This window comes from Choloepus didactylus, chromosome 5, assembly GCF_015220235.1.
Source record: "Choloepus didactylus isolate mChoDid1 chromosome 5, mChoDid1.pri, whole genome shotgun sequence".
NCBI lineage: Eukaryota > Metazoa > Chordata > Mammalia > Pilosa > Megalonychidae > Choloepus > Choloepus didactylus.
The window spans coordinates 151,806,922-151,821,739 of record NC_051311.1 but is presented as its reverse complement, the minus strand read 5'-3'; the positions used below and the strand labels follow the sequence as shown (position 1 = coordinate 151,821,739).

The window sequence follows — 14,818 nt, the reverse complement described above, 5'->3', positions numbered from 1 at the left end:
TATGGGTGCCTTTTAAGCCTCCTTCTGTCATCATCATCATCATCATCATCATCATCATCATCATCATCATCATCATCAAATGTCTATTGAGTACCTACCATGGCACTATCACACTTCTTCCTTCCCCCAAGATAAATGTTTCCAAGAACATAAAGGCAATATACATGTTCTTTGCGCACCTGCATTCTCCCTGCAATAATAATCTATTAGAGCTAGTTTATTTGAAGATTGAACCGTAGTCAAATGACCTTTATCAACCTCTGAATTTCTGGAGGTCTTGAACAGCTAAAAGCTTCACAAAAGCTCTTTGAAAGAATTAGAAATGAAATGATCAACCATGAAGGACTGTTGGGCTGGGGACATAACCACTTCCATAACAATCTATTATTTCATTCTTGTGGGGTTTGACAGAAACCGTACGTGTGCAAAATCCCAGGCTGCACCAAACGCTACACAGACCCCAGCTCCCTCCGGAAACACGTGAAGACCGTGCACGGCCCAGAAGCCCATGTCACCAAGAAGCAGCGTGGAGACATCCATCCTCGGCCCCCTCCGCCGCGAGACTCCGGGAGCCATTCCCACTCCCGGTCCCCCGGCCGGCAGACTCAGGGAGCACTTGGTGACCAGAGGGACCTCAGCAACACTACCTCAAAGCGAGAAGAATGCCTCCAAGTGAAAACGGTCAAAGCTGAGAAGCCCATGGTATGTCATTCACTTTCCTTCTGATTTCCCCAAAGCCCTGCCCAGGTGATTTGAAAGAGAGAGGTAGGGTAGGTGGTTAAATTCTCACATTTAGAGGGACGAGGCTGTCCTCTTGCTTACTATCCCAGGCTGCCTCTGAATTGAGAAGCTCAGTGATCTGGCTTGCATACTCGAAGTTGATCTTCCTAGCATAAGCCAGCTCAGAAAGGAATGTCCGCGTTTCCTAGCTGATCTTTAAATCCGATCTGGAGCCATGCCACTTGGTGGCAGGAAGAAAGATGTAGCCGTCTCTATTTGCAGAGTGCATTTCATTTAGTAGAAGAGCATTCATTTAGTCTCCCCGAAAACATAGGTTCTGTCTTCTTTGCTCTGGTGACCCCAAGGCAAATAAGACTTAGTCCCTGTTCTTTAGGAGTCCACAGTCCAGGGGGATGAACAGACAGACCCCAAAACAAATAGTTACACCTCCATGTGATGAGGGCTTTGATACAAGTCTGTAAAGAGTATTCACGAGAGGAAACTTACCCACCGGTGCACTGGGAGAAAGCGATGGGGGAAGGCAGAGGAGGTGACGGTGAGGCAGAAGTTGAGCAGTTAGGGGGTGGAAGCAGCGATGCCTGTGGACGCAGCGGCAGGTGGAGAAGCACTAAGTGTGTGAGGGCCTGGAGGAGCAAGCAGGAGCTCTCACGCTCAGGTGGGATGTGCATTCCTGAAAAGGGAAGAGGACACGAAGGGTCAGGTGTGCTGGTGATGGGCAGATTTGAAGGGGGACTGCAATGGCAAGCTTTGTATCTTAGAAGAGTCAACTGCTGAGGTAGTCTAGGGATTGGACTGGGAGACTGGAAAACATTTCTCCAGGCTCCCAGTTGTGCCTGGACGAAGGAGGGGAGAGCTACAGAGGGATTTAAAAGATTTTGTAGATAGAAAGATTGATGATTTGGTGACTAACAGCTACTTTTCAGCTTCTTTCAAACTTCAATTTCTGATTTTGCGCTATATATGTGCTATACAACTAGAAATTTCAGAAAGACAATGAGAAAAATTAAGAGAGGGTAGAAATTAGGAGTTTTAGCCTGCTTATATCTGGTAGTATGTATGATGTATTTGCAATGCATATATTATGAGTTCTGTCAATCTCTGGACTATGAAGATGTATCAGGTAGAAATCGCATGCTCAGATCTCAGGCTGCACATGAATGATCAGACGGGCAGATTTATACTCAGCTGAATGAAGTGTTTTCCTACAATCAGAGTGGTCCAGCAATTGGAAGGGCATTCTATGAATGCCACTGTGCAGCAGCAGGCAGGAAATAAAGCACATTCAATTCCAGCATCGGCAGGGTGGGAAGCTACATTTTAATGACTTACTGAATTTGTCTTTGAACTCTTAAGTGTCTTGGAAAATGACATTAAGTCCAGCCAAAAGGATGCAGATAATCTATCCAGATTTATCATTATTTCTCTGAGGGTAGTTGTGCTTTGCTTAAAAAAAAAAAAACACCTTAGTAAAAAATTTATGTACAAACAAGCATAAAGAAAATAGTTGATTACTATGATTTTTAAATTAAGCAGATCATAAACTGTGTGTTATACACATTTTTTAGGGAGAGCATATATATATAGTTTCTAAAATATAGTCCACCTGTGTAATAATTGTGCAGAATTTCAACAGTGTATTTTCAAGTATTTAATGAAACAAGGAGAGTGAATTTATGGCAGCTGAGATTATGTCATCAAAAGGCGATGATTTATGTTCTTGGGACATCTAAGAATCAGAGTCTCCTGCAGCTCAAGCCACTTTATTATCTCCTCTCCAAATGAGGTGATACAGAAAAATCCATTGTTTAAAAAGAAAACTGGAAGTAGAAGTTTATAGAGAGTCAGCTCACTAACATCTGAGATGACCCAAAATGTGAAATATTTTGTAAAATTATTAAATCAGAGAGATACATGACTGAAGAGATCTTAGAGTACAAGACCAGACCCCATATTTTACAATTAAATTGAGAAAACTGAGATGCAAAGAGACAGATAAGTTAATCAGATTTCCACAGTAGACTGTTGTGTGTATGTGCACATACACATAAATATGTATTTCATAGCCATTTATTAATGCACATCAGATCTACATTCCTAATGTTCTTTCTTTAAAAACTTGTCTTTGATTTGATCATCATGCTATAAATTAAATTCTTTCTTCTTTTTTCTTATTAATCCAATGTCTCTTCTGTCTAATGCTCCTAAATGTCTTGTTCTCACTTCCTAAGGACAGTGGGTAATAAGGTGAGGGAATTTTTCCTTCTTTGCTCTTTTTGTTTTGTTTTGTTTTCCTTTTAACATTTAACCATTTCTGTTTCATTTATCTTTAGTTTTTGTGCTGTTGTGATCTCTATGGTAGTGAACATTACTCAGATATGTTTCAAACATAGAACCAATGTTTTTTGAACATTCAGCATGTGGGAAATGTGGAGTTAGATGGTGAAATCATTGTTCTATTTGTCTAGGTTTTCATAATAAATTACACTGTGGCCAACCAAGCAGACATGCTCAAAGACTGTTTAATTGTTGTAGTTAGTGCTGTAAATTCGCGCTTGCACCACCACCTTTGAGGAAGATCTGATGTTAGCAGATTTGTTGTTAGCAGTTTAATCTATATTTCTATGTCTGCGCTCATTTCAACGGTTTTATAACTGTGAGCATCTTTGTGCCTTATGGAAGTACGTGTCTGTATGTGTGTGTGTACATACATATACACAGATTCATGTGAAAATGTATATATATATTTTGCAAATGCATTTTTGCTTGACAATCCAAAAATAAAAGACACCCAAAGCCTGGAAGGCTCCAAGTACGTCAGGAAAGGAGCTGGCAGTCTGGCACGCCAAGACTCTGCTGAGGCAAAAAATTAAGCAAGTCTTCATGTACTCTAGATCAAATTTGTATATTTTATTTTGCTCTGCTTGGTTGCCCAGGAAAAATTTATTGTATCACGTGGCACTCCCTTAGAAAGTAGATGATGCTCGTCTTTTTCATTTGCTTGGGCTTGTGTACTATGAAAGCAGAAATGATGTAACGGGCTCCATGGAAAAGACCTGTTTCCCCAAACCCATTCCTGACAGCACTTTGCACACTGCCTTAGGCACCGTTGTCTGTGATCGAGTAAGGTTATCTGTCTGTCCCTGGAGACTGTTCTCTTTTGCCTGCTGTCAGTGGCTCCAGTTTTTCTAACACTGGAGAAGGTCCTATTGAGGAATGGAAGTAGCAGCTGGCTGAGAATCTCGGCTGGTTGTTGCACCATGAACTTGATGACTTTGTATCATCACTGAACTTCTCCAACGTAGCTTTTCTTATCCCTATGAAAAGGATTAGACTGTTCTGTCAACTTGGCAACACTGGGACGTTAGATAAAGCAATTTTATGTAGTACAGAATGTCCGGCTCATTGTAGGCCAGTTTTATGGCCTCTCCCACTAAGTAACAGTAGTGCCGCCCCCTCACATTGGGACAGCCACCCCGCCCCCACATTTTCAAACACCCACCCACTCCTGAGAACTGGTGGATTAGATTGAGTTCCCGTCTAATTTTCTTAAGAGTCCACTTGTTTGCAGGGGTGGGGGGCGGGAAGAAACACTTCCCAGTTCTCCCAGTGAAACAACAGGGGCCAGACTAAGGGGAATGGTAAAACCATTCCTCAGATCCATGACAGCTGTGATTTGCAGCCTTTCATCTTCTCTGGCTATAACAGAAGCTCAGGGGTTGAATTTTTACTTACCTTGCCTTTACCCACATCGGCTGAGGTTCTAAAAATTAGGAAAAGCAGAAAGCAGAACAGGGAGGTTATAAAGAGTTAGGGTCGTCAGCCCTGAACAGTTTAGAGAGGCTCTTGTTAGAGAGGGGGCCATGTGCAGTTATGGAGTGTACCTTATATTTCTGTTTCAGCTGAGCAAAATGGAAATGGAGTAAGATGACCTAGCACAATAATTGCTAGTGCCCTCTGATCTTTTTACGCTTTGTGTGTCTTCAGGTTTTCTCACTTAATTCCCACAACAATCCTTAAGATAAATTGTCCCCACTTTACAGATAAGGAAATTGAGCTCTGGAGTGACTAATTTGTCCGAAGAATACAGTTGTAGAGGTGGGATTCGAACCTGGGAAGTCTGTTTGCAGAGTTGGCATTTTGGGCAAGATTCCATTGCTGAGGTCACGTAGTTACATGTCATCTAGCATCCTCTGCTTTTCCGTGACTCCCACTGCCCATCCACCTGGTGGTCCATCAACCATTTTGGTCAAGAGAAGCCATCTCCACTCACTAGAACATTGTTTTTTCTCCTCATTCAACTGACCTGTTTATCCAAAAGTCTTGATAGTGCATGAGCTCCCGTCACCAGCTTCCTCCTCTGGACTCTCCCAGGTCACGTTTCTGTCCTTTCCTCTTTGACCCCACAGGACATCTCAGACAAGCCCTGGTGGTCAGTCTTCATGCAGCAGCCAACAGTCCCCCATCAGCAACTATTCCAAACAGTGGGCTCGAGCTTCATCTGACTGACGGAGGTGGCGTAGGAGACCCTCGGTGCCATCGATGAAACCCCAATCATGGACTCTGACCATCTCCACCGCCACCACCGCCCTCGCTCTGCAGGCCAGGAGGAACACAGCAGGGACCAAATGGATGGAGCACGTGAAACTAGAAAGGCTAAAGCAAGTGAATGGAATGCTTCCGCGACTGAACCCCATTCTACCCCCCAAAGCCCCTGCGGTCTCTCCTCTCATAGGAAATGGTGAGGTCCACGTCTGGCCACATGCCTGCTCGGGTTTTCTTTGTTTTTTTAAAGGTAGCCAGAGCACTGGGAGAGGAACTGGGCCATCTGCTGTAGTTTCTGTTGTAGTTTCTCTAACTACAACGGTCCTAAAATCAAGCTGTAACATGTCAACACATAACGTATCAGGAACACGTGTGATGCACAGCATAGCATATTCGTGTTGAACCCATTCGAGTTGCCTTTCTGCAGGGTCCATATTTTATAAACAAATAGTAGGAGAATAATATTGAAACAAAAAATCAGGCTGTGATGCATATTCTGATTGTGAAATTGTAACTATTAGACCAGGGAAAGAAAATCCCAGCAGAAGAGGCATCTGGGGACTCTTTTAACTCTGGTTTCCTAAATCGAAAGCCAGTTAGCAGCTAACTTTATTGATGTTTGCCCCATTCAAGGAAAGGCAAGTGATCAGCTCTTATGCCAATTTTCACTTTTGAGACTACACTGAATACCCAGAATGTATCCTAATAGCGAGCCATCCCACTGCCCCAGTTTTGGTGGGTTTCAGAATTCATTGGATGTGGAATAAATAGGATGTCCTGATAATGGATTCAAACTTCTGCAATACCTTTGACCTGTGAACTTGTATGTAACTTGAGCATCCCAACATAAATATCTCAAGGTTCTTTCGTTTGTCCTTGTACTATCACTGTGGATAAGCGTAACTGAATCTGGGGAGGAGTTGTTAATGTTTGGTTTAAGCCATGGGCCAGCAAAACTACTGGCGGGTTGTGGGACAAATCCAGCCTGTCCCTTGCTTCTGTGCATAAAGTTTTATTGGAACCCGGCCACGTGCATTCCTTTTCATATTGCCTGTGGCTGCTCTCACCCTCCACTGCAGAGCTGAGTGGTTGTGGCAGGAACCAGCTGGCCTGTGTAACCAAAATATTTACCATCCTGGCCCTTTGCAGAAAGCATGCTGACTCCTGGTTTTGGTGACCCTCGACTCGAATTGGTCTTCATTGCGATCCTCTCTCTCTCTTCTCCGTACCTCCCTCTCTCCAGGCACACAGCCCAGTAGCAACTGCAGTTTGGGTGGAACCGTGACTCTTCTCCCGAACAGAGGCGACCTTTCCGGGGTGGACATCACCATGCTGAACCTGCTCAACAGGAGGGACAGCAGCGCCAGCACCATCAGCTCGGCCTACCTGAGCAGCCGCCGGTCCTCAGGGATCTCCCCCTGCTTCTCTAGCCGCAGGTCCAGCGAGGCCTCGCAGGCCGAGGGGCGGCCCCAGAACGTGAGCGTGGCCGACTCCTACGACCCCATCTCCACCGACGCCTCGCGCCGCTCCAGCGAGGCCAGCCAGGGCGACGGGCTGCCCGGCCTGCTCAGCCTCACGCCCGCCCAGCAGTACCGGCTGAAGGCCAAGTACGCCGCGGCCACTGGCGGGCCCCCGCCCACGCCCCTGCCCAACATGGACAGGATGAGCCTGAAGACGAGGATGGCGCTGCTCGGGGACGGCAGGGAGGCCACGGGGTCCCTGCCCCCCGTCAACCCTCCCCGGAGGTGCAGCGATGGGGGCGCCCACGGCCACGGCCGGCGCCACCTGCTCCCCCACGACGTGCTGGGGAACGGGGTGAGAAGGGCCAGCGACCCCGTGAGGACGGTCTCGGAGAGCCTGTCCCTGCCCAGAGTCCAGCGTTTCAACAGCCTTACCAGCTTCCACCCGCCCGTTCTGCCTCCATCTGTGGAAAAGCGTAACTTTGCGCTTCAGAACTACACACGACCCGAGGGTGGCCCGTGCCGTGGCTTCTACGCATCTCCCTGCCCCCCGAGTATTTCCGAGAACGTCACCCTGGAGTCCCTGACCATGGAGGCCAACGCCAACTTGAACGACGAGGACTTCTTGCCGGACGACGTGGTGCAGTATTTGAACGCGCAGAACCAAGCGGGCTACGAGCAGCACTTCTCGAGCAGCATCGCGGATGACGCCAAGGTGCCCCACGGGGCTGGCCTGGGCAGCGGGTCTGGTGAATTTGATTTGTCCGTGCTGCCCAACGGCCACGTCGGCCAGCAGTACCGTGCCCTCGAGCAGCCCTGCCCGGGAGCCACCAAAAATGACCTGCCCATTCAGTGGAACGAAGTCAGCTCCGGAAGCGCCGACCTGTCCTCCTCGAAGCTGAAGTGTGGCCAGCGCTCCGTGGTGCAGCAGGCTCGAGCCTTTGGATCCTATAGCAATGTGACTGTCCACCAGCAGAATCCACTGAGGAATGGGGCTGGCCCAGCTGGGGGTTATCAGGCCCTCGGGGAAAACGGCAGCCCCTTCAGCGGCCCTGAGCAATTGATGATCCGTAGCGGCGTTCCTGGAACCAATGGCAGTGCCTTCCACGAACAGCCCTGTAAGGCCCAGCAATATGGGCACTGTCTGAACAGGCAGCCGGCCACCCCGGGCGTGCTCGGGGATGCCTGTGGTGCTGTGATTCAAGGATCAAAGCTGAAAAGCACCGCCGGGCAAGGGGGCGGGAGCCAGCCAGAGTTTGGCATGTCAGCCTTGCCAAGTGAGTCAACTGGCTGTGTGGTGAATGGCATGCAGAACCCAGAGCTGGGGGGACAGGGGTACCTCGCTCCCCAGCTTCTGGGAGATAACACGCACCACCAGGGAGCAGGCCGCCCCAGCCAGGGGCTGTTAGGGCAGGTTAGTGCTACCTCACACATCAACATTTACCAAGGGCCCGAGAGCTGTCTGCCAGGGGCTCCCGGTGTCGGCAACCAGCCATCCAGCTTGGCAGTTAACAGGGGCTACCAGCCGTGTGCCAGCTACGGGGGCAGCCGGCACCTGGCACCGATGATTGACACCACTCAGACCTGCAGGGTGAATGGCATCAAGGTGGAGATGCCCGGACAGCCCCTCCAGCTCTGTTCCAACGTGCAGAATTACTCTGGTCAGTTCTATGACCAAACCTTGGGCTTCGGTCAGCAAGACACAAAAGCCGGCTCCTTCTCCGTCTCTGAAGCCAGCTGCTTGCTACAGGGGGCTGGCGCAGAGAACTCAGAATTGCTTTCCCCAGGTGCTAACCAGGTGACAAGCACAGTTGACAGCCTCGACAGCCACGACCTGGAGGGGGTGCAGATAGATTTTGATGCCATCATAGACGATGGGGACCACGCCAGCCTGATGTCGGGAGCCCTGAGCCCAAGCATCCTCCAGAACCTTTCCCATAGCTCCTCCCGGCTCACGACGCCACGAGGGTCCCTCCCGTTCCCAGCACTGTCAGTGGGCACCACCAACATGGCTATTGGGGACATGAGTTCTTTGCTGACCTCCCTTGCAGAAGAAAGCAAATTCCTTGCAGTTATGCAGTAGGGCTTAGGAAAAAAAGGACTGCAAACGAGCATAAAACGTTAGGAGTTTAAAACATTAAATTGACTCGGTTTTTTTGTTGGTCTTTTTTTTTTTTAGTTCTGTATGTATTTTAGCAAATCTCATCTCATCTAACTGGGATGTGTTTCAAGTATATTCCTTTTATGGAAAAGGACTCTGAAAAACCCTTAAGTATTCTAGGGAGAAACTGTCTTCCATTTCAGTTTTGAATCAGTATTGTTAGGCTCACTCAACCCACCCTCTTTTTTTTTTTTTTTTTAACTGTAAACCCACCCCTTTTTTAGTAAACCCATGTAAATGTGTGATGTGCATGTTCTTCTTTATTTGAGAGGAGAGGGCAAACTAAAGGATTTGATAATGCTTTTCTGTTACTCAGAAGAAACAGGAGTTGGCGTGCATATGAGCAAGGGGTTAGTTACACTTCCGCTTTTAAAATTTCCCTTTTTGTAAACTCAATGTCTTCTTTTATTCTTTTCCCCCCCACATTGGGCACAAGAATCAGAATATATATGGTGAGTTAAGAATTCTTTGTGGGTGCACGGTAGCAGATTTTTAACATGGTCGCTACCCTTAATTCAGTTCAAGGCGCACGTGGGAACTGGGTGCTTTGCAAATGAAGTACTTCCTCACAGTTTGGGTTTTAAATGCTTCGTGTCCCTAAGTGTGCTTTGGGTGGGATGTTTATCCAGTCAGTTATGTCGGTTTGCCTCTTCTCTCTCCTGTCTTCTTGACTTTCCGTGCTGCTTAGTGCTGCCGAGAGAAAGAGGGGGGACCGTTGGTGACGCTCACCCATATTGCTACTTTCACCTGTTCTGGAAAGAAGTTAGGTAGATTGTAAATTGAAGCTATGGGGTAGAATTAGTTTGGGGAATACTTGTGATTTTGCTATATTTGTTGCTTAGTTCCAGGATTTTCCTCGTTATCAGAGAGAACTGAGAATGGATTGTCTGTAGTTCTAAGTATTTAGGTATTTCAGCTACCCCAAAACCAGCTATATTTTTAACATATGTTAATTTCCACTGTAGCCAAAAAGTTTTCCATTTTGAACCCCCTATTTTAAGGGATTTGTAAAACTTGTGAAAGAAAAAGTACACATGCAACAATATTTGGACTAAATTACTTCAACCATTTTTAACATTGGAGAGCACTAGGTAACGTGTTTAGTAACTGTGTAGAAGCCCTTTGAAAACCCTATCTATTAAATGCTGCGTGCATTTAAGAAACTAAATGTTATATGCAGTTAGTCCATAATATGGACTGGTATCTGTATTTTTGTTTTGGATTAAAACATTTCCAAAAAAACCAGCTACTCCCCATGTGCAGTTGATAACATATAAATAACATACTGTGTGTACACAAAAAGTACATGGATTATCCAGAAAGCATATTATTTTTGAAAACATGTAAACTATTAAAATAGTAACATCTCAAAACTACCTGCTATATTCTGTTCCATTAACCCCTGCACTCGGATTAATCCAAAGCGATTCATGATTCAGTTGTGTGGTTTTTCCTTTTATTCCTGCCATTTAAATTAGTATTAGAAAGACAAAAGCAAATAAAATAAAATGTTAGATAATGAGAAGAATGTTAAGACCAGCCCATTTTTTGTCATGTTCATTCTCTCTCATTTCCTACAAGAATCTCAGCCCAGAGGTAAATTTGCCATTTGGGACCTTGTGGCTAAGACAGTCAGGGTTGCTTTCAACAAGATCAACAGAGGGGATGCTGAGATTTCTCTTCCACATCCTGCAATCCTCACACAGGTAGGACCTTTTTCTAAATTAAGGTCCATATCCCCTTTGGAACAGAGCCCCAAATCAAAAGAGAACCACTGATCCAGGCTCAGGCCAGTAGAGTCTTTTTCACTTTACAACTGGAAAAACAAACAAAGCTTTTCCTGTGTTCTCAGATAGGTGGTGATCTGGTCACAAAATCAACCTGAGTCTCATTTTCCCATGAACGTCAGTATCTCCAGAGTCCTGGTTTTATAGTATATTCTCTTACGGTTCAGCCCAATTCCTTTCCTACTCTTAGATTCAAAGCATGGCGCCTGATTCAGATTCAGGCCTCCTGGAGCAAAGAGATAGGCTGTGAGCCAGTATGGAGCTGGTGGATGCCACTCTCCTGAGTAGGGAATAGGGGTCCCCAGCACCCCACTCCCCTCCACAATGGGAGTTCTTTTCCCAGTAGGATTCCCGGACAGTCCTGCACTGCCTAATGATCATTATTTCCCGTCTCAACTTTTGTCCTCCATGAAGGATGGACACTGACTTGGTATCAGCCCAGTTATCATCTTGCATTTCTGCTTGCTCCTTTTGCTTCAGGCTGTCCTCTGGGTTCTCTTTTCTGTGCTTTTTGTCTTCATACTTGTTTTCTTTGCCACTGCCTTGAGATTTGCAGGAGACACACATGCTTTAGGTCAATGTTTGGCTTCTCCCAATGTGGAAGTTTCAGAAGGCTCGAGTTGAGAGAGAGAAGTAAGTGTATTTTTCCAGAATTTCAGATATCTGGCATGACAGAATCCGATGGAAGGAAAGCCTTTTTAACATCAGTTGGAAGTATGCCGTCAGTACCCAGGATCTCCTTTTAGTATCAGGAGGACCCACTCACCCCCCAGCCTCCTCCCTTCTCTCCACTTCTCAGACCTGTGCATTTAGGAAGATCTCACCAACCCACCAGTTTCATCATCACACTTCATAACACAGGTTCACACATGGGATTCCTGTTTAACATCTGCGTTCAACATGTTTTTATTTTTCAAACAATTTGCATTTCTTTTGGTAAAGAACTCATTAGACACCCCTGTTCCTCGCACCTCGGCTTGCCCTCTGGAGCCAGCGTTCGGTTCTTGCGATGTATGTGCCTTATTTTACGTTAATCTCGTCAACAAGAGGGACCAATTGGTGTTGCCGAATCAGAGCTTGACGCCATGCAGCTCCCTGGTGGAAAAGCACACAGTTGTAACAGAGTCTGAACTGTCTTGTAACCTTCTGGTCTCCCTGTGTCGTTCTGAACTGCTAGGAGGACTTTCTCTTCTGAAAAGTTGTCGTGTGTCCTGAAGATGTGTAAGATAAGACACGAGTTCGATTTTTTTTTTTCTCCTTTTTTAGATTTTTAAAAAATAAAATGTGTAATCCTTTTTTTTAAAAGAAAAACCTGTAAATACATTTAAGTATTGTAGGAATAGCGTTTGGCTGTACCCTGGCCCCGGGGCCCTCCCTGGATGAGCCTGCAGGTGGCTGTGAAACTCCCACCCCCACCTCCAACCCAGGGGCTGCCGCCTGGGCCACGGATGAGCTCTACTTTTGCTTCCAGAACCACTTAGTCCTTTTGTAACAAAAACAAAAAAATGTTTCTTACCATGTCAATAAAAAAAAAACTTTGTACTGAAATTTGCCTTGGTGGTGGTTGACTTAATGCACACCTGAAAAAAAAGATACCTTCAGGGAACGAAACAGAAGCAGTGTTTGAAGTAAAATAGCACTGTCATCTATTTGGTATTTCACACAGATTTATTTTAAATAATTTTGGGAAATCAAACACTATATATTATCCAGACAAAAAATATAATTGGAGAATGCTAGAAATAGGGTGGAAAAGTTAAACCACTGCCAAAAGCGTCTGATTCATCTTTTGTTCCTCCAGGGTTTCCTATTTTCTTGGCAGTTTTCCTCCCTTTGGTTTTACTTTATAATAACGTTCATTATTCCAGCGTTGGTCCATTTTCACCCAGAAGAGGTACTGGAATCTTGGGTTTTGTAAATTTTCTCACCTGTCCCTGAATCTCCTCCCACTTTCTCACAAAGAGCTTCCATCTTCCTGAACACCCCATGGTGGGTTATGTGTTTCCTATCTTCAAAAGAACTTACAATTTATTTGAGGAAATACAAGGATTACATACTGGATTAATCAACAGATGCTGCCTGGGTATCTAATATTCCATTCAGCTTCCTTCATAGGAACTGGAGATGGGAAGATGAATAAAACACACTGTGCCTATCGGCGCCCAGCCCAGGGAGAGGGACAGATGTATAAACGTGAATGATGATGCAGTGTGATGGAAGGTGGTCTGGGGAAGTTCAGCTTGGGGCATTATGTTTGAAATGCTTAAGACAAGATTCCCAGCCTTGATACTATTGACCGTTTGGGCTCAATGTTTTTGTTGTGGGAAATTGTCCTGTGCATTGTAAGATGTTTGGCAGCATCCCTGGCCGATACCCACTAGATGTCAATAGCATACTCTCCCCAGTTGTGGCAACCCAATCTGTATCCAGATATTGACAGATGTCCCTTGGAGAGCACAACTGACTCAGTTGAGAACCCCTGGTATATGGAATGAAAATGTAAGTAGAGGTGTGATGCAGGCAGGTGCCCTGAAGAGGAAAAACTCAAGCTACAGACCCAGACTTGGGAGCCTATGGGATGTAGGTGCAGTTGAAGCAAAAGATGGAGGCATAGAATGCAGAGGACTGTCAAACAGGGCCAGGGAACACCGCCGCTTACTGCCAAGGGCAGAGAGGGCACGTGGAGGAAGGCTGGGTGGAAGAGAGGGAGGAAGGAAACAGGAGAGAGCATGTTCTGGAAACAGGGAAGCAAATTTCAGGAGGCCAATATTGTCAAAAACTACACATAGGCCGAGTAAGACAGAAGAAAGAACACTTGTTTTGAGAGTTTGAGGCCCGGGCAACCTTGGGGAAGCCTTTTTCAGTGGAGTGTCTGGGAACAGAAACCAGATCACCATGGCTGAGGATGAAGTGGCACGTGACACAAAGAGGAATCCAGTGGCCTCATTCAAGGAGCATGCCACATGTCATCACATCCAAGATGCCGTTGATAGGAAGACACACGTTACCCCATGTTCCCACTAAGAAAGCAAGAGCCCTGCCAATTGACCTATGGTCTGTTGCTTCTTACCCTCTGGAAGGCACAATGCAAGTTCAAGTTACTAAGATGTGCACCTGGAGACGTAAGAAATGCATTTATTTCCAAAGGAAAGGCAAGAGATAGGGATCCAGAAGGTGGGAAGTTTGGATTTTCCTTGTGGTTCTTCCTTTTCTTTTTGTTCTCTAAATGCAAGAAGCTTGACCATGTTGATTAGCCATTAAGAAAGGGGCAGAAGAGAAGAAGAGGTTGCTGTTAGAGTGGACTGAATGTGAGATGGACAGGCCAAGCTGAGAAGCAAGGGAAGGCAATAAGGATTTAGATACAGGTGTTGGGATTGTTTACAGGATGTCAAGAAATTGAGGGGATGCAAAGGAGACTTAGAACTGTGAAGACAGAGTCATCTGGAAATAGGTCAGGAAAGAGACTGAACGTGAACCGAGCCTTTAGAATGAATGGGGAGTGAGGAAGGGATTGCGAAAGAGGATGGAGAAAACGATTGAACTCTCACTGCTAAATTCCTACCAGGATCCAGATTTGGATTTGGTAGGGGCAAGAGTCAGGTGGGAGATTGTCTTGATGTTTATCAGGGAAAACAATTGTTTAAAATATTTTTTGTTAGTGATCTGGGTGGTCTGTGGGTAAGGAATGCTGGAGAATAGCAGGAGGTGAGAGTGGAGTCAAGGAGGGCCCTTTAGAATCATCGCGAGGCCCCAGGCCACCGTGCTTCATGCTCCTCTCCAGCAGCCACCTCCCTCTTCAGCTTCTGCAGGTGCTTCCTGCCTCCTGGGACAAGGGAGCATAAAAGCAGATGACAGAGAGCGGCGGAGGACAGAGAAATGCTCAGCCCTAAACAACCCAGTTTCTTCCTCACTCTCAGGAGGCCAGACTGCAGCCTTGGCCTTGCAAAGGGGAAGCCTGGCCACAGCACTGGGGGGTGATGGGGGTGTTGGACTACATTATGTATCAAATTGTGTTCCCCAAAAAGACAAGTCCAAGTCTTAGCCCCAACCCTGTGTCTATGAACTTATTTGGAAATAGAGTCTTTGAAGATGTGATGAGTTAAGAGTAGGCCACACTGGACACCGGA

General features: G+C 46.1%; 1 protein-coding gene across 1 annotated transcript in view; it reads left to right on the top strand.

Annotated features, from left to right (window-relative positions):
• GLI3 (GLI family zinc finger 3) overlaps positions 1–8,888 on the top strand; it is a 274,283-nt gene extending 265,395 nt beyond the window's left edge. The window contains 6 exon segments of the mRNA XM_037837138.1: positions 412–704; positions 5,151–5,217; positions 5,219–5,266; positions 5,268–5,303; positions 5,305–5,479; positions 6,527–8,888. Coding sequence (XP_037693066.1) covers positions 412–704; positions 5,151–5,217; positions 5,219–5,266; positions 5,268–5,303; positions 5,305–5,479; positions 6,527–8,826 — 2,919 coding nt within the window. The 3' untranslated portion in view covers positions 8,827–8,888.
• Positions 8,889–14,818: the final 5,930 nt, after the last annotated feature.